General features: G+C 37.4%; 1 protein-coding gene across 1 annotated transcript; it reads left to right on the top strand.

The window, feature by feature from the left end:
- The first annotated feature begins 1,518 nt into the window (after window positions 1-1,518).
- Window positions 1,519-9,539, top strand: LOC132146302 (immunoglobulin superfamily member 1-like). The gene is made up of 7 exons (XM_059557004.1): window positions 1,519-1,587; window positions 1,855-2,166; window positions 2,311-2,595; window positions 5,424-5,744; window positions 7,754-8,074; window positions 8,152-8,289; window positions 8,418-9,539. The coding sequence occupies exons 2-7, from the start codon at window positions 1,956-1,958 to the stop codon at window positions 8,684-8,686; spliced, it is 1,545 nt and encodes a 514-aa protein (XP_059412987.1). The 5' UTR covers window positions 1,519-1,587; window positions 1,855-1,955; the 3' UTR covers window positions 8,687-9,539.
- Window positions 9,540-20,038: the final 10,499 nt, after the last annotated feature.

The raw sequence follows: 20,038 nt of genomic DNA, 5'->3' as shown, positions 1-20,038 counted from the left end.
TAGGGTTTATTGCTCTTAGGCACAGGGATGATGACAGATTTTTTGAAGGAGGTGGGATCCACTGATGTAGCAAGAGACTCATTAAAAATAGATGTAAACAAGCCAGCGAGCTGATCAGCGCAGGACAGCAAAACACGGCCAGAAATCAAAGCATGGCTTCTGAGTGGGCGGAACCATCGAGTCACCACCCTCTGCACCGGGGGCTCTTGAACGAGCCTTTGTTTATATTCCGGTGTGAGGAAAATGACGACATGGTCCAATTTCCAGAAAGCCGGTAGATAGCAAGCTTTGTAGGCAATTTTAAACTGATTGTAGCAATGATCCAGTGCATAAGGTCCTCTGGTTGGACAGGATACATGTTGATAAAAATTAGGCATAACTTGCCTGAGGTTGACTTTGACAAAGCTGGAATTGGCACACTTTATAGAAACAGCCTTTGTGCCACAGATACATTGTATATCTTAATATTTGGGTTGTAAATACTTAACCACTGATTTCTAGTCGTGTCCTCTTTTGGAAGGCCAAATTAGTTTTGCTTTCACAACAAAACACAAGCATCTCCACGACATGGCAGCGGTGGCTGCAACAGCTAGAAGAAATGTCACGCTGCCTTTCTTTGCTTGAACATTTGGGGCGGAGTTATGCAATTTTTCCACATCGTGACGTAGAGATGAGTGGGCATGATAGAATGAGCCGTTTTAGGCAGACTCTTAACTTTTATAAAGAATAAACCTTTTTAATTTGAGACTTTAGTCTTTGCAACTTTACAAATCTTCTTAATGCACCAAGAGCTTGTAACACTCCAGCGAGAAAGGAAAAACTGAAATCACATCATATGTCCCCTTTAAAACAAGAGATCGGTTTGAGACAATGCTGACTAAATAATAGGATGTTTTTTATTTGCTAATTCATATATAATTGTAAGTGTACAATATGTTTAAATGACACTATATATTTTTTTTTTATCTCAACAGCCAGTGCTCTGACTTCAGTAACTGGTGAGTAACAGACTGTTAGTCACTCATTTTTACAACAGATATTATTCTAGCAGCATCATGACATAACCAGTCACTGTGTTGGGTAATTTGCAAGTTTAGTATGTTGTAAGATGTGAGTTGTATCATAATGGAGTTATTTTATTTTTTAGGAGGTGTTAGTATCAGACTGGTGAATGTTAATAATGACTGCTCTGGAAGAGTTGAGATCCTGTATAATGGCCAATGGGGGACAGTGTGTGATGATGTCTGGAACATGAATAATGCTGCTGTGGTGTGCAGACAGCTGGGATGTGGAAGAGCTGTTAGTGCACATGGCAGTGCTTATTTTGGCCAGGGTAGCCAGGGTAGTCAGATCTGGTTGGATGATGTGCGATGTTCAGGAAGTGAATCATCGCTCGTACAATGTTCACACGGAGGACTAGGAACACATAACTGTAATCATGGTGAAGATGCTGGTGTTGTTTGTACAGGTAAGCCAAATCTTTAAGATATTCACACATTATTCATTATTATTATAATTATTCACATTATCCTTCTTTTGGAACACATAACTGTGGTCATAGTGAAGATGCAGGCGTCATCTGCTTAGGTAAAAGTACATACATATTTTTTAAAATTAAATTTTTGCTGTTCACCTTGGTATTTTATGCAACATTGTGCTACTTGCTTGCAATAAAAAAAGCAATAGGATACTACAGCAATTAAAACAACATAAACTTTAAGAAAACTTGTGAAAATAAAATAGGCTATGCATGTTTGGTGGTTTGCTCCCAACAATGTCAAACACATATGAAATACTTACAACATGCCAAAAGTAACTTTTTAAACACATTGTACTTTTATTTTTAATTCCAAGTACCAGACATAAGGTTGGTCGGTGGGTCTGATTCATGCTGTGGGAGAGTGGAGATCCAGTATAATGGCCAGTTGGGAACCGTTTGTGATGATAACTGGGACATGAATGATGCTGCTGTGGTGTGCAGACAGACACAGTGTGGATCAGCCATCAGTGCTCCTCATGGAGCTGCCTTTGGTCAAGGCAATGGATCGATCTGGCTGGATGATGTTGGATGTTCAGGAAGTGAAAGAAACCTCACACAATGTCCACACAGAGGACTAGGAACACATAACTGTAATCATGGTGAAGATGCTGGTGTTGTTTGTTCAGGTAAGCCAAATCTTTAACATCTTCACATATTATTTTTGGGGAAATAGCCAACAAAAATTGCATTATTAAGCTAAATGAATGTGGTGTTTACATTACATTATGTCTTAACAAATTGTTTAAAATAAACACACATTTATTTTGCAGGTGAGCTGCAGATGCCGACTCTTTCCCTGACCTCCACACATGCAGCTGTTTCTCCTGGAGAAAATATCCAGTTTAATTGCACAACACCTAAACCAAGATGCAAGGCTAAAGCTGAATTCCAGCTCTTCAGAAACGGAGCATCTGTATCCTCCCAGACACATGATTCTAGTGTGACTTTCAACCTTGTTAATGTACACGTCTCTCATCAGGGCAGCTACAGCTGTCGTTACTCCTACCAAAACAACATCAAATCACCTTTGAGCAACACTTTTATCATCACTGTGGGTGAGTGCAGTCAGCTAAGTCTCATACAGTAGATTGCATGCATTAGTAAGTAGAGTTGGAGTACCTACTTGGACTTGAATCCGGTTTTGAGTACAGTTTTTAAAGGACTTGGACTTGTCACAGGCTCCGATGCATTTTTACTCGAACTTGACTCATACTTGAGACTTTCGGACTTGGAAATATGTCAGAGTCCAACCGTGTCCAGGGATAGTTGATGGAAATGTCACTGACTCGATGCAGTCTTGTCCAGTACTTGAAAGTCGACGGGTTTCTATGCCCACACAGAAAGCGTGCGCCTCTCAGTCAGTGTGCGAATGCTGAGTTCTTTCACTTAAGTTCTGTTATTGCTACTCACTTACATGAAAACTTACTTATGTCAAAATGCCCGTCTTGGAGACTGTTCATGTAAATGCAGTCGGTTTTGTCTTAAGTGAACTTGAACAGTTGGGAGAAATACAGATGTGGTAAAATATTTGATCTATGCATCAGATCTTAAAGCAACAGCATAAACCTGCAGCCGCCAACTGTGTCATAAATGTTAATCAAACAAAAGAAAAGGAGAAAATCACTCACTGCTCTTGACTGAATCACTTACCGGTAATAACTTTATTAAGAATCATCTATATTTAATGTATACAGCGAAGATTATTTTTACGTTAATTACTTCTTACTTTTACTTATTTCTAGAAGTCTTTACTTGGGTACTATCTTTTATTTAATTTGTATTTTGGAGTTATATATTTATTTATCATTTGGCTTGCAAGAAATACTTGGAGTGTTTAATGGCCTTCGGTAAGTGTGAGAATGTTTTATTCCCTTAGTTTATAATTTTTTGCTTTTGTATTAGTGGCACTTTCTAGCTTCAAAGAAAAATCATTTTTCTAACATTTTTGTGGCAATAGTTTTTATGGGTCCAAAATCACCCTGGGTGTGCATTATTTCAAATAATTCAATGGCCTGTCATCACTTAGTCCTTATATGATGTAATTTATTGTAATTAATGAAACTATAAATGCATAAAAAACAGGTGTGAGTTGCCTGTGACTTATGCAAAGTATACGTAGGGCTTTTATACACAGTGTGTGCCATTGTACAGACTAGGTTTATCCCTCACAGATAAATTTTCATCCAAGTAAATGCCCTGTCTAAGGGGTCTGTGTACACTGGCGTCCATTCGTTTTTTATTTTAACCAAGAAATTAAATTGCATTTTTTTTCTTATTTAATGGTTCAAACACTGATGAATAGAATAAGCAGACACAAACTAATTTTGATTATTCAAAACTCATATTTAATTTTAAAAAATCATATAAATGATATAAAGCTTGTTATTATTGAGATAAAAGGTTTTTCTTTTAATGTCTCATTCAGCAAGATACCTCATTACCCCCACTCTTGAATTTATATATTTACTGTAACAATGAATAAAGTCAAGACCCGCCCTTTTATTTTTCACATTCTAAAACCTGTTTGACTCTGAAATATGTCACAATACATAAATCTTCATAAAACTTCTGTTATATGACTTTAAATTTGCTTAGCAAAGCAGGACATAAATTATTAAAGGGGTCATGATGCGATTAAAATTTTTCCTTTCTCTCAGGAGTGTTAAAAGCTCTTGGTGCATAAAGAAGATCTGCAAAGTTGCAAGACTAAAGTCTCTAAATTCTTTATAAAATTAAAGACCCATCCACACCTTCCTAAAATGGCTCGTTCTAACACGCCCCCTCATGTCTACGTCACGATGTAGGAAGATTTATGGATGATGAGGACTGTTTACTGTGAGAGTAACCTACAATGCCAGTGTCTGTCACTATAAAGTGGGGCAATAACAACTTTGCAAGAACAGTCTGATGCTTCTGGCTCACAGCCTGTATGTACGTTTTCATATTTAAAGTCACTGACGATTCAAACACAAGTTTTGAGCAGTGTAGAGTAGAGCTTGTGGTTTGTTGTTTCTCTGATCACAAATGCAGAAATGTTTTGTTTACTTGCGATATGCGACACGTAAAAAGGCAGTTTCAGTCATTACAATCAGTATTATGTCCCCACTGGATGCAACAAATGCCTCGTTTTTGATGGGTTTTAGTGGTTTTGACTCGATGCACCAGGACACAGCATCAAAGTATGGTAAAGGGCATAATATTTCTGTCATACGCTAGAGGGGAAAAAATCGAATGCATTTTAGAAAGGTGGGGCATAGAGGAGCAACAATAATGTAAAATGTGTAGAAATGAATGTGTATTTTGAATCTTTAACCGCATAAACACATTGCATTATACCAAAAACACAAAATATTGTTCTTTTTAGCAACATCATATGACACCATTAATCAAAAATCAAAATGAAAAGATGCAATAGAGGTTTGCTTTTGTTGCATTTAAATGGACATTGCATTTTTCTAGTTGTAAAGGTTAAAACAATGTTAGAGGGATAGTTCACCCCAAAAAATGTGGTTTACTCACTCTCAAGACATCTCAATTGTATATGACATTCTTAAATCATACATAAATAATTGAGTTTTGTTGAACTCGAACTCTGCTGTTTGAGACACGGACTTGAGTCTGACTCTGCCTATTTTGGACTCATCTCAGACTCGATTGGTTGAAGACTCAGACTCGACTTGGACTCGAACCCAACACTATGTATAAGTGAACTCAGTCTGTAATGATGCTTTTTTTATAATTTGAGCCATTTTATAAAATGACTGTGTATTATATCCTTCGAGGATGGGTTTCGGAAGCTGTTTTATTTGTTAGTAGTTCTAGTAGTTTTACCTTATAGTTTGAGTTTCTATAATCATGTAAATGTATTCTTCTTGTTTTCTAGTGAACTTGCAGCAGCCCAGTATTTTCCTCAGTGATCCTGATGGATTGTTTCACGTGGGGCCTCAGGGGCCAGTGATCATCAGGGGTCACAGTTTCACTATCATCTGTAACACTGACTCTCAGTTTCCTGGAGGATCTTTTCACCTGTTCAGAGGATCAAACATCACCAGGACTGAGTCAGCTGTCAGTCACTCTGCCTCCTTCTTCTTTCCTGAAGCAGATTATTCCCACGAGGGAAACTACAGTTGTGTTTATGAAGTCAGTGTCTCTTCACGCTCCTTCCGTTCATCTGCCTCTGAACTGCTGCTCATCACTGTTATAGGTACTTATAAACTTGAATCTTTCAGTGCCAGTGTGTATATACACAAGTTGCTGCTAGCGACTGTATCAAGGATAAACCAAATTTCCAGATCCTTAGTAAAACATGTTTTGATAATTTAGCACTTTCTTGTAATGAAAATAGTACCATGTGAATAAAAACAACAAAACAACATCTCTCTTTAGCGTATTACCCCTAGTGATAATTATTATAATATACAGTATCTCACAAAAGTGAGTACACCCCTCACATTTCAGCAACCATTTTAGTATATATCTTCTCAAGGGACAATACTATAGAAATGAAACTTGAATATATTTTAGAGTAGTCAATGTGCTGCTTGTATAGCAGTATAGATTTACTATCCTCTGAAAATAACTTAAAATACAGTCATTATTGTCAATATAGCCGGCAACAAAAGTGAGTACACACTAAGTGAACATCTCAAATCGGTGTCCAGTTGTGTGAGCACCATTGTTATCTAGCACTGCCTTAATCCTCCTTGGCACTGAATTCACCGGAGCTACACAGGTTGTTGCTTGGATCCTCTTCCACTCCTCCATAGTGATATCACTGAGCTGCTGGATGTTAGAATCATGGTGCTTTTCCACCTCCTTCTCAATAGGGTTCAGGTCTGGAGATACTTACTTGGCCACACCATCACCTTCATCTTCAGCTTCCTTTGCAAGGCAGTTGTCATCTTGGCTGTGGTTGTGGTCATTATCTTGTTGTTTCTGAAAGAAGGGCATCATGTTCTGCTTAAGAATGTCACAGTACAAGCTGGAATCCATGATTCCCTCAATGAAGCGTCGCTCCCCAGCACCAACCGCACTCATGCTGCCCAAGAGCATGATGCTATCACCACCATGTTTGACTTTAGGCAAGACACAATTTACTTGGTACTCCTCACCAGAGTGTCACCACACATGCTGGACACCATCTGAGCCAAACAAGTTAATCTTAGTCTCATCAGATCACAGGACATGGTTCTAGTTATTCATGCTCATGGAAAGGTTGTCTTCAGCAAACTGTTTGCAGGCTTTCTTGTGAGCCAGCTTCAGAAGAGGGTTCCTTCTGGGATGACGGCCATGCAAACCAACTTGTTGCAGTGTGTGGCCTAAGGTCAGAGCACCGACAAGCTGACCTTCCACTTCTGCAACCTCTAAAGACATGCTGGCAGAACTCATGCGTCTGTTTTTATGAAGCCAGCTTCTGCACCTGATGGACAGCATGAGGACTAGACTGCTTTAAACGACCATTGTTCCACGTGGAGCCCATCTTGGAAAAACTCTGTTTGACCCTGAAATCTGCACTGCAACTCAGTTTCAGGCTGTTACTGATCTTTTTATATTCTAGGTCATCTTTGTGGAGAGCAACAATTCTAGTTCTCAAATCCTTGGAAGGTTCTTTGCCATGAGGTGCCATGTTGGGCATCCAGTGGTCCGTATGAGAGAATTGTACTCAAAGCACCAAATCTTAACTGTTGTAATACAAGATACACAAATTTGTATGGTCCTGTCAAGCAGACAAAAACATGAACATGATGAATAGGACACGTGGCTTTGTTGTTACTTAGGGTGTACTTACTTTGTTGCCAGCTATATTGACAATAATGGCTGTATGTTGAGTTATTTTCAGAGTATAGTAAATCTATACTGCTTTACAAGCAGCACATTGATTACTCTAAAATATATACAAGTTTCATTTATATTGTATTGTCCCTTGAGAAGATATATACTAAAGTGGTTGCCAAAACTACAAGTAACCTTTGAGTACCACTTTTATAACTGTGGGGGTGAGTGTGTTCAGTCTTGTCTCGTTGTCTACATCGTAGATTACATGCAATAATAACATATAAGTGATCTAATTTTGTAAATGATGACTTTTTTGCATATAAAACATTTTGAAAAATGGCTGTGGATTAAATTTTCATCCCAACAAGATGCAGTTATTGAAGCCATTTTTATTTATTTAAAGAAAAACAATATAAATGTATTTTTCTTGTTTTCTAGTGAACTTGCAGCAGCCCAGTATTTCCCTCAGTGATCCTGATGGATTGTTTCACGTGGGGCCTCAGGGGCCAGTGATCACCAGGGGTGACAGTTTCACTATCATCTGTAACACTGACTCTCAGTTTCCTGGAGGATCTTTTCACCTGTTCAGAGGGTCAAACTTCACCAAGACTGAGTCAGCTGTCAGTCACTCTGCCTCCTTCTTCTTTCCTGAAGCAGATTATTCCCACGAGGGAAACTACAGTTGTGTTTATGAAGTCAGTGTCTCATCACGCTCCTTCCGTTCATCTGACTCTGAGCTGCTGCTCATCACTATCACAGGTAATGATGTATAAGAGTCTAAAAACAAACTGGATTGTTGATAATGAAAGTTTAACTCAAACACGTGTCTCTCTCAGCCTCCCTGCTTCCTGTCATTGGTGCTGCAGTGTCAGCTGTGCTGCTCTTATTGGCTGTCCTTATAATCATCCTCCTGCTGAAGAGGAGACAAAAGAAAAAGAACAAGGAAACTCATTTAAAGTGCTCTTTCACAAAAGGTAACATACTTGAGTTTTATAAAAGAAGTCATATGATGTCTTCTATTTTATTTTTAACCTTTTCATCCCAAGTCACTTTTTTCTTTATAATTTTCCTGTAATTCTCCCTCTCTGTGCAATGTCTGTAGGTGCAGGTAATACATATGCAGGTGCCTCCCATGATAACAAAAATGAAGAAGATGATGAGGCTGATTATGAAAATGTAGAACTTGGTGAAAACATGGATCATAATGAATCTGAAAAGGACTATATTAATGTGGACTCTGATCATTCTGAAGAGGACTATATTAATGTGGACTCTGATCATTCTGAAGAGGACTATGTCAATATGAATGTTATAGAAAATAAAAGTGTGGTCAAATCTGATGATAACATTTATGAAAGCTGTTTTGACTAATACTACGTTATTTGAAAGACTGGTCTTGACCTACCTGAAGAACATCACTGCACCATTGATACATCTTGCAACACCTTGACAGACCTGGGAATTACGCAATGATCTTATTGGTGCACTTCAGCTCGGCCTTCAATACCATCTTGTTTGATCTTCTCTCGGACAAACTGACCCAGTTCTGCATGGCCTCCCAAATCTGTCAGTGGACTACCAGCTTCTTTAAAGACAGGCAACAGCTAGTGAGGCTGGGAAAACTCACATCTAGGACCCTGACTATCAGCACTGGTGCCCCTCAGGGATGTGTTCTCTCCCCACTGCTCTTGTCCCTGTACACAAATGACTGCACTTTAAAGGACCCCTCTGTAAAGCTCCTGATGTTTGCAGATGTCACTACAGTCGTTGGCCCCATCCAGGACTGTGATGAGTCTGCATATGTTTGAGCAACTGGCTGTGTGGTGGAATCACAACAGCCTAGAGCCAAAACAGTGAAGATGATAGTGGACTTTAGGAGAAATCCCCATGGAATTCCCCCACTGACCATCATAAACAGCATTGTAACAACAGTGGAGTAATTCAGGTTCCTGGGCACTACCATCACTCAGCACCTGAAGTGAGACAATCACATCATCTCTTTTGCAAAAGAAAAAAAAATCATAGCAGAGGTTGTATTTCCTTCACCAGCTGAGGAAGTTCAACCTGCCACCCAGTTCTGCTCGGCCATCATTGAGTCTGTCCTGTGTTTATCTATAACTGTCTGGTTTGGTTCAGCTACCAAATCAGACATCAAGAGACTACAATGGAAAGTCAGGACGGCTGAGAGGATTACTGGTGCCCCCTGCTTAACCTTGAAAAATGTTCACCTCCAGAGTGAAAAAAAGAGCTAAAAGAAAATCACTCAGGACCCCTCACACTGAGCCCACTCTATCTTTGAACTGTTGCCCTCTGGTTGTTGCTACAGAGCACTGACCAGCAAAACAGCCAGGCACAAGAACAGTTTTTTCCCCCAGGCCATATTCCACCTGAACAACACATTACATCTCAGGACTGCACATCTGTACATTACTTCTCAAAACTGTTCATCTATAAATAGCAAATTTGCAGTCATAAATCTTTTTTTTCCTCTATATTTTTATTGGCATGTATATTTTTTATTTATTGTATATTCTCTTTATTATTAGTGTTATATTTTTATGTATTACCTTACATTTCATGTATGTCTGCACTATGTCTATACCTTTTCCTTGCACTGGAAGCTCCTGTAAACACACTTGGCAATAAAGCTTTTTCTAATTCTGATTCTGATTATTATCAGAATCAGATTATTATCAGATTATTAAGTTATATTTGATTACTCTATAAGAAAAAAAGAAATATGCCATGTTGACTGTTGGATAGAAGCCTTCTGTGTAGCTTACCTCAGTGTAGGCTTGGTCACAGGTGTGGCATATCAAGATAATGATTAGACAGCATGATTACTGCACAGGTGTGTCTTAAGCCGAGTTCAGACTGCACGATTTTCGAAGTAGTCGGGTCACTGTTCTTTTCACACTGCATGACTATCTTGGCCAGCATTCAGTCGCTGCTGTGTTCACACTACATGATGGATCTGCGACAGAAGGTTTCACACTGCATGACTTTACAATAGGAAGAATCTCCGACAACACTGTCTGGCACGCAAACTACGTTTCACAACCAAACACACGTGAGATGTGACAATTGCAGTGCAGCAAACAATGCAGTTCACAGCAGTTCAGTCAGTGTACTGTTTGAGTAAATGAATTACTCCGGGATATTGGTTTGTTTGAACTCAGAGGGAGTATTAGCCACATTAAAAAAGTTAACAGCTTAAGTCATTTGTGGATAAATGCGTATTGGAGACACAAACCATTTCAAACGATTCAGTTCGATTTGGTGAACTGGTTCAAAAAGATATGGTTACATCGAATGATTCGTTTGCGAACCGGATATCACAAATTGCTTTGTTTTGAACTCACTCACAACAGACACGGAAGAGAAGACAATACTGAATAAAGTCGTAGTTTTTGCTATTTTTGGACCAAAATGTATTTTCAATGCTTCAGAAAATTCTAACTGACCCTATGGACTACTTTGATGATGTTTTTCTTACCTTTCTAACCATGGACCGTATACCGTACACACCGCTTCAATGGAGGGACTGAGATAGTGTTGGGCGATATGGTCATTTTTCAAATCGTCATATCGTCAGCCCGTGAGATCGACGATACACAATATTATCGAGCATGGGTGGAGCAAGAGAGAGACTCTTTGTTCTTGTCATAGCATAACTATTGGGTGTTTTAAACCGCGCAGGTGCGCGAGAGAGAGCCTATGGAGTCACCAATAATCAAAAAAATATTACTTTCAAACATATTGACTGATTTAACAAACGTTAAATATAAAAATACTGTATTTAAAACAGCTAGTTCATACATAGTCGGATGCAACTGTCATATCGCACGTCCGCATCTGCGCAGGGAAGTTATCAGTCTAAATGTTCTGCAAAATCAGTCAACGGTGAAAATCAATAGCAGATTTCATTTAAAGTCCAACAGTTAAACACTAATACTGGGCATAAACGAACATTTAAATATAAAGTATTTAAAACGGGTAAGTTGATATATTTGTAGTAAAGTTGAATTGAACTGATGCATCAGTCATACAGCGCTCCGGACCGCGCGCCTCATGACGAGTCTGACGCACCGCCACAGAAACAAGAAGGAGATGCATTCTAACATAACTGTGGCATTAAACTCAGTTAGTGAGGGCTCGTTTAATATATTGCACATACAGTATATAGGCCGTTTAGATTACTTGTTAAAGTGCAATGAAATACCTTATATCTGCAGACGATGTACGTCTGTTTGTGGATGGAGACTTTGTAACGGCCAAAACTATGTATTTTGCATGCATCACATTATAGTGCGGTGTGCATGAAAATAATAACAAGGCGGCAGATTGAACTTATTATCCATAGTGGTTCTCACGTAGTCCTTCTACGTCATCACCACATAGTGTGTTTTATAAGTTAAGTGATCAGTCTTTAAGAAAAGGACTACGTGAGAACCATGCACTATGGATGATAAATTCGCTCTGCCGCCTTGTTAATTATTTTGTCTTTACTTTATTTGTGACACCAAGAAAGAGTTAATCTCTCATGTATGAGAAGAGCGCGTTGCTGTATACCAGCCATTAAATGTGTGGGACACCAACTCGTCGTTTTCTATCTCTTTCATTTCATGGATTTAACGAATTATCCGAGTCAAAGCGTTACAACTTCACCGACTACATGCTCTAATCCTACTGCGCGTGCGAGGAGTGTGTGTGAAATGCGGGCAGTGAAATTAAGTGAAATAGCTGGGCAGTTTAAAAGCCGAATTATAATAAGCAGCCTAATAAAAATAAAAATAATAGTTATTATTATTATAATCTAATACATTAATAGGAAAATGAGCATAATATCGTCTTGATTATCGACAGAGAAATCTGCTTATGTCGATATCTCTGACGATCGTCGATACACGATACTATCGTCTATCGGCACAACCCTAGACTGAGAGCTCTCGGACTAAATCTAAAATATCTTAAACTGTGTTCCGAAGATAAACGGAGGTCTCACGGGTTTGGAACGACATGAGGGTGAGTTATTAATGACAGAATTTAGATTTTTGGGTGAACTATCCCTTTAGGTTAAAACTGTCCTTAAAGAGATAGCTTAACCAAAAATGAATATTCTGTGATTACCTAGTTGCCTTTGTGTGGTTTTGCACACATAAGACCTTCATTCCTCTTTGGTACACAAGATATTTTTTATGAAATCAGAGAGCTTATTGACCCTGCATAGACAGCAATGCAACTTACACATTTAAGTTCCAGAATGGTAGGAAGGACATTGTTAAAGTAATTAATGTGACTCCAGTTGTTTTGACTTAATTTCATGAAGCAACATGAGTTCCAAAACCATGAGCGTCCAAAATAAATGAGCGTCCAAAAAAAAAAGAAAACAGTACTTTACCACTTATTTACAAAAATATTGATCTGTAATGTGCATTCACGAAAGCATCACAACGCATGAGTGTTGTGTTCATGCAACAGAAGACAAAACTGAGGTTGAACCACCGGCATCACATGGATTACGTTCACAATGTCTTTCCTACTGTTCTGGAACTTAAGTGCGTAAATTGCATTGATGCCTATAGAGGGGTCCGAAAATTCTCAGATTTCATAAAAAATATCTTAATTTGTGTTTTGAAGATGAACAAAGGTATAATGGGTTTGGAACGCATGAGGGTGAGTAATTGATGACAGAATTTAAATTTTGGGGTGAACTATGCTTTTAATGTTTGTGGAGTACAATTTGACTGGAAGTGCAGAACAAAGTTCATTTTCAATAGTTTGTTTGGTTACAGATCATTAGATCTAGCAGTGACTGTACATGTGTGCTACAGTAAAAGCCACACATTAATTTAGAATGGTGAGTGAACTGATTGTAATTACCTATACACTCCTTGTTTTTACTGCACACCTTCCAGTCAATCAGAGAGAATCAAAAAGGCCACAAGCAAACTTTTAAGAACTGATAAGTATTGTTTGTTGATATAACTAGATTGCATTACCTTTCCACTCCCTCAGCTTTCACTCTATCGGTTTTCATACCGAATTGGCACTAATATTGAAAATCTTCTTTGATTTTGTTTAATTTCTCAATCTCTTCATGTCTGAAGATCTCTTGTGGGGGGTGGGGACTTGGTACACTTGATTTCTCCAGCACTCCAACAGGTCTTAGTTCCTGAAATACATTGTATTCATTGTTATGTATTCGAAACTATAAAGATAATAGTTATTAAAAGATCAAATAAATAAAGTAGATTACTGCTCACCATTATTTGAGCACTTGTTTCACCACAGCCATCATCTTCTGTTGAATTATATTTTTGGTTTTTCTTTGTTGTTGTTACCAGTGCATTTTCCTGTAAACGGCAATCACACACTAAAAAAAGGGAAGAAAAAAAAAGAAAACTAATTTCCACATTTTAATGTCACACTGCTGAAAATGAATGCTGGTGAACAGTGCTGTGAAAAAGAAAAAAACTATTTCTTTTTGTGTATATCCAGTATTAAATATTGTCAGGTACATTTTTAATAACTTTACAGTGATAAAAAGAAAAATGATGATAATGATAATGATGCAAACAGAATTCACTTCTGCTGTGAAGCAGCTCTAAACAGTAAACGTGTCATGGTTCAGTTGAAATCAGTGTTGACTCATCTAGTAAAACAGTGGTGTCATCTAGCTGGCTCAGTTCAATCCTCATCCATTAGTGTCAGTGGAGTCAGATCAATAATACTGCTGAATATTATGTGTTCACACATAAGCAAGCAATAATACATTTCCTGGCTAACTAGAATGTGAGTGACCTTTACTGCATTTCCAGAAATAAAGTCTAACCAATATCTGTTGAGGGCTTTTTTACTGTCTTTCTTCTCCTCTTTTCTATAATGCTTCCTCTGTTGCAAAGAGGGGTACACTGTAGGCTGAACACTAGTTATTTTCCCCTCATGTAAATTAAGGGTTGACGCTCTCCTAGAAATAAACAAACAAACAGTATATTCAGTGCAACAGTTCATATCATTATTATAAATGATCTACTGATGCTATTGTAATGAGAATTAAACTGAGCTGGACAATGCCATGACTAATTTCTACTGATCTGCGTATAGCAAATTGCTGAGCCATAGCATGATTAAATGAATCTATAAACAGGGTTGTCACTAGTAGGATTGAACATGTTGATGTTTTATTGGGTTAGATTTTATAATATAATTTTAATTCGTTTAGCTATTAAACAAGTTGTTTTGTCTTTCTGTCAGACGTAAGGTCGGTCTGTATGTTCTGTGTGTAAGCATCTCGCGCACTGACCCACGTGCGCTACACATCAGCACGGAAGTGGCGTTTCCTCTCATCCCAGCGGGCTGAATAAGATATCCGTGAAGTCTTTTTACATCTCTCTAAAATGATGACTAATGAGGATATATGAGGACATTAGACCTTAAACTCACCGCTAAACTGGATGACTCGACAAAGTCAACGCTCCAACTCGACTGATGAACTTCTCTTTCTAGAAACCGTCTCTTCTCTTAAAGGTCCCATGCCATGGATTATTTTCCTTTTTAAAAGCTTTTTTATGTTTCCTGATGTGTACTTATATTGTTAGCATGATTTTTACATTTAAAATTTAGAAATAAAAGGCATTTTTATGTCCCGATTTTAGCCCTCTGGCTTGAATGCTCTGTTGGAAGGGACGTGTCTCCTCCAAGTAGGGCTCGCTGCAGCCTGCGGTGGACATCCAACCCCGCCCACATCCAAGCGTGACGTCAGATACCCCGCCCACATCCAAAGACGTCACATATCCAACCCTGCCCACCCGGATGTGCCATCATAAACCGCGCCTATATCCGTCTACGTCACGTTCTCATTAAATTTCAAACAGGAAGAAGCGTCGAGAAGACTGAACTGAAGAAGTTTGTGATGTTTTTAATCGGTAAAAGAAGGAAATATTGTTTTGCGATCGCCAGAAAGAAGAAGAAGTTGTTGTTATCTGTATTTGCCAGTTGCCCAGAAGAGGAAGAAGTTATCTGCCATGGCTGTAAGTAATGAAAAATTCGGTTTTTAGCCCAAAAGTGTTTGTCACACTCACTGTATGTCTCTGCTTAACGTTAATAGTTAAAATGGTAAAATGTACACATTAAATTATCAATGAATATTTTGTTAGACATGAAGTGAAACGATAGCACACAGGCACGTTATAAGGCTACCAACACTGCTGTGTTTACTTTCATAATGTCTATAATGCTCCTAACTGTATCCTGATAAAATGTATGTGCATTGATTCATCCTTCATGTTTTTTTTTTTATATCCCTGACACATAATACTGATCTCTCTCACACACACACACACACACTCACACTTCACCTCTCTCACATACATGTACTCCCCTGGCCCCATGCAAAACACATGGAATATATTTAATGATATACACTGACAACTCTTGCACAATAACTTGTTTGAGCAACCACACAATTCACTATGTCTTACTATGTCTCTGTTCGTGGCAAATCTTTGTATCCTTCTATATACACATAATATTTATCATGTTTTACAGGATCCTACACCTCTGCAGTCCAAACCTGATCCAGAACAGTTCTGCCGTGATGGGGGGGGTTTGAATGTCCCTGCTGCAGTTTCACCACTGAAGAGAAGTTATCTTTTACACTTCACCTTCTAGAGAACCACATAAGTCATGCAGTGGACCATGGAGGTATGGTGAGAGCATGTCTTTAGATAATGATTGGTTTTTGTGTTTTTAAATCATATATGCATGTATATGTATGTTGTATAATCTAAATATGTATGTGAATCTCAAAGAACAACAAGATGAACTGTAGTTTCTTGGGAACCACTAAAGTGATGAGAATATTGTTGTTATTTATCTATGTGTGTTTTGTAACTTGCTGTGTACACTCTACACTTTTGTTAATTTTTTTTTCTACAGGTTACTTCATCTTAAAATGAATGGCCCGTGGAAGATCATTATAACCAAGGTACGAGAATGCAATCATCAGTTTTTTTTTTCAGTCCTTGTTCTGTAGTTTTATGTATAAAAAAAAAAAATAATTATACATTTAAATATTTGATAGAATATTCCAACCCAGAGAGAGGGACTGGATTGTGGTCTGTTCATGCTGATGGTAAGCAGTGAATTACAGATTCTGAGCAGTTATGGGGATGGCAGAAGTTTAGTTTAGTTTACATGCAGTATTTAGATGAATACGATCTAGTGTTATCTGTACGTTACAGTAAATTGGTGTCAGTTAATTTCAATATTTGAATTTTCTCAATGGTATTTGTTGTCTGTTTCAGTATGCACTCTATATGGCCCTGGACTGGACATTTGACTTTAGCCAGGTGATGACCTCAAATTTTCTTTTGGAAGGTTTTCCTTTTTTATTTATTTATTTTTTCCAGAAGTTTTTTCAAATGCATTCTCAGTTTTTTATTTTGGGTTTTATCTGTTAGGATGACATCCCTCAGCTCCGAAGGTGGTGGTGTAGTTTGCTCTTGCAAAACATGTCCCATCCAAGGTACACACAACTGGTTAATGAAATGAAATTGATTCTTCTGCATTCAAACTACCCAGACACACTAAATGTTTCCTCCTAGAATGTTAGGCACTGCAGTAGCAAAACTTTGGAGAGGCCACAATGTTGAATGTTTAGAAATGTGTTGAATGCTTTGAGTGGTTGGAAATACTAAAAAGATGCTCTACAAATGGTCCATTTACCTAACCTTTGAGTCTGTCTTTAGGTTGTCAGAGTCCACCATCACCAAACAGCCAGCTAGTACGGAAACTGTGATGGGTCAAGATGACAGTGATGAGGTAAAAACATTTTTTTTTTTTGTGAAAATAATTATAGTAATTTTAGATTTACCCCACAAACACAGTTTATTTTTTACTTTCAACAGAAGATCGAAGAGGAACTGAAGAGGAAGTTCATAAGGGACATTGGTGTAGCATGGTGCTGGGTTCAGAGCCACTGTGAGCTGTTCCATGGAGAGGTGACAGAGCCTGAATTTCTCCAGATGGACGAAGAAAAACAGTCTAATATAATCAAAGACTACCTGAAAAGAGAGACTGAGAAAGCAAGGGATGCCTGTGTGTTTGTCTTTGACAATCGTGAGGATATGGAAACGTTCTTATTAAAATGTGTTGATGAACAGGGGCTGAAAGTCAATAAAATGTTTCTGGGAGTTATTTAATTTATAATAATTTATTTACTCTACATTGTTGAATATTATTGTTTTGTGAAATAAATATAGCAATACCCAAGGGATGTCTTTTTATTGATCTTTATGCATCCGTAGGACTTGGACACATTTTTATATATATTTGTGTTGATGGAAAAAGGCCCAAAAGTCAATGCCATGTTACTTACATAATCTATCAAAGCAACCAATGACTTAAGCCTATGTATGTGTAGCTTAGTCTATATAGAGAACCGTCAATCCTATCATGCAAATGTAGTTGCTCTTTTTTGCGAGGTGATACATTTTTTTTTTCCATGCTATAAAAAATATTAGTGTGTAGATCATAATTGTTCTTGTATATAATTAAAAGGAAAACAAAAATACTTAAAACCAAATGAAGTATATAAATTTGCCAATTTCAGCAACATTTTTTTTTTATTTAAAATGAAAGAAATTTGAAAAATAAACACATTTAAAAAAAAGCAAAGAGGGGAGGATTCCAGTTATTGCATAACACCCATATTTATCCTTAAAATAGTGATATGATCACTAACATTCCTACCTTATAAGTGAAACATATTTTTAGAGAATTAGATAAATAAAAATGCCTTAAACAAAATTGTCTACTTAACTTTCATATTGTCTAAGGTATGTTACAATCGATCATAAAATATGTGAATTTGTCATTTACATAATCGAACAGCGGAAGGTATAAATATTATATTAATTTACCTAAGTATAATCAACCAATGCAGGCGTTTTACCGGCTGTTTGGATGAATTTACTTCCATACATTAGAGATGTGGCCTAGGTTTAATTTGTACTATTTAAATTTATTTAATACAAGTTATTTAACCTGTATTAGTAAAACGAAAGATAACATTATTTAATTTGATCCCCGAAACAATATACTTCCGATAAAATTGATTCAATTTTGTTTACGTCTTAAAATTGTACTTTGACAAAATGTTAATAAAAAAAAAAAAAAAAACATACTTCCGCCATTTTTGCACATGCGCACAACACATGAGTTGTCACCTGGCATCACCCGATGACGTATTTTTACGTATGGCATAGGCGTGGCGTCTGACGTCACACTTGGATGTGGGCGGGGTTGGATGTCCACCGCAAGCTGCAGCGAGACGTATGGAAGGCCAAAGGGCCAAAACGTGTGAAACTGTGTTACCCCTTCTGATAACACATTAAGCCTTGTGAATCTGATTGATATATATCGTATATATATCAACACACACTTTGCACATTATACATTATAATGTGTAAAAAAAGCTACTTTCAATCACCTCGCGCCCAACGACCTACCCACTGTAGATATTTAGTGGCAGGTGTCTTTTTGTCATAAACACAGGAATTTTGTGCAAATATACTGTCTGTTATTGGAAATGTAAAAAAAAAATTCTTCCACTTGCTTGGGCGAGAAAAAAATCTCTTGGTGTGACTAGGGCTCTTACTGGCGCCCCTGGCTGTTTGCGCCCTAAGCAACTGCCTAGTTTGCCTATGCCTAGAAACGGCCCTGGCTACATGTGTGTGAGTATCTCTCTGTTCTGTAAATTATTTTGAGTATTAAAGAAACTTTCTTCATCATCCTGTTCTAGTCTGTCTTCCACTCAGCGCGTTGTGACAATAGCCAGAACTTAGAGTTGTTTATTTTTTTACAACATTGTGTTATTATTTATTTTATTAACGAAATGTCAATCTTCGTGTTTATAACAGATCGAAGATACAATAAAATACAAAAATCTTCAAGATACAGCCTACAATCGTATAACGGATTGTCACCTTATAAACAGTCATTTGTGTGGTGGAATAAGCAATGCTATATGTTAGCATCTTATGAAAATTTATTTTGTGATTTTATTAGTTAATTAACTAATTATGCTAACTCAGTTTAATGTAAGAGCTGGGAACTAATTAGGCTACTAATTAAATCATGTCAGCTATTTAATGGGCTATTGATTAGAGTTGCCATAGACTAAATATTTTTCCTAGGGTCATTCATTTAAGCACGGACTAATCGCATGTTTATATTCAATCCTGAGTGCAAAGCGCATGCATATTGCCGCAAAGCACCGGCAAAAGTGGGCTAATGATAATAAATGTGTCTGAAAAAATTACATAGCATTTTAATTGTTTATTAATAGTGTATTCTTAATCAGTGTTGGCAGCAAATTTATCTCCATATAATAGCTGTAAAGTATAGATGCGCAGATGGCCTATAGGCCTATAGCCTATGAGTCATTCCACCGAAAGGGAATGTCTTTTCTTCTGTCCCCAGGAATAAAATAAAATAAAACAGCAATAAAATTGCATGAAAAAATAACTCTAAAATACATTTTATTATTAAGCCTAATGTCCATTAAGCTAACTACAAATTTTAAATATATAATTAAAAACATTAGGATAATAAAAACTACAAAAAAAGAAAAAAAAGAAGCATTCTGCATGTCCCCATTTTGGCAATTGAGTGGAAAGGATAATAGGCTATGTATGAAAATATGTTTGGAACATCTAA

Source organism: Carassius carassius, chromosome 1 (genome assembly GCF_963082965.1).
Source record: "Carassius carassius chromosome 1, fCarCar2.1, whole genome shotgun sequence".
NCBI classification, from domain to species: domain Eukaryota; kingdom Metazoa; phylum Chordata; class Actinopteri; order Cypriniformes; family Cyprinidae; genus Carassius; species Carassius carassius.
The sequence above is the reverse complement of the archived record's forward strand: the minus strand, read 5'-3'. Positions and strand labels throughout refer to the sequence as shown.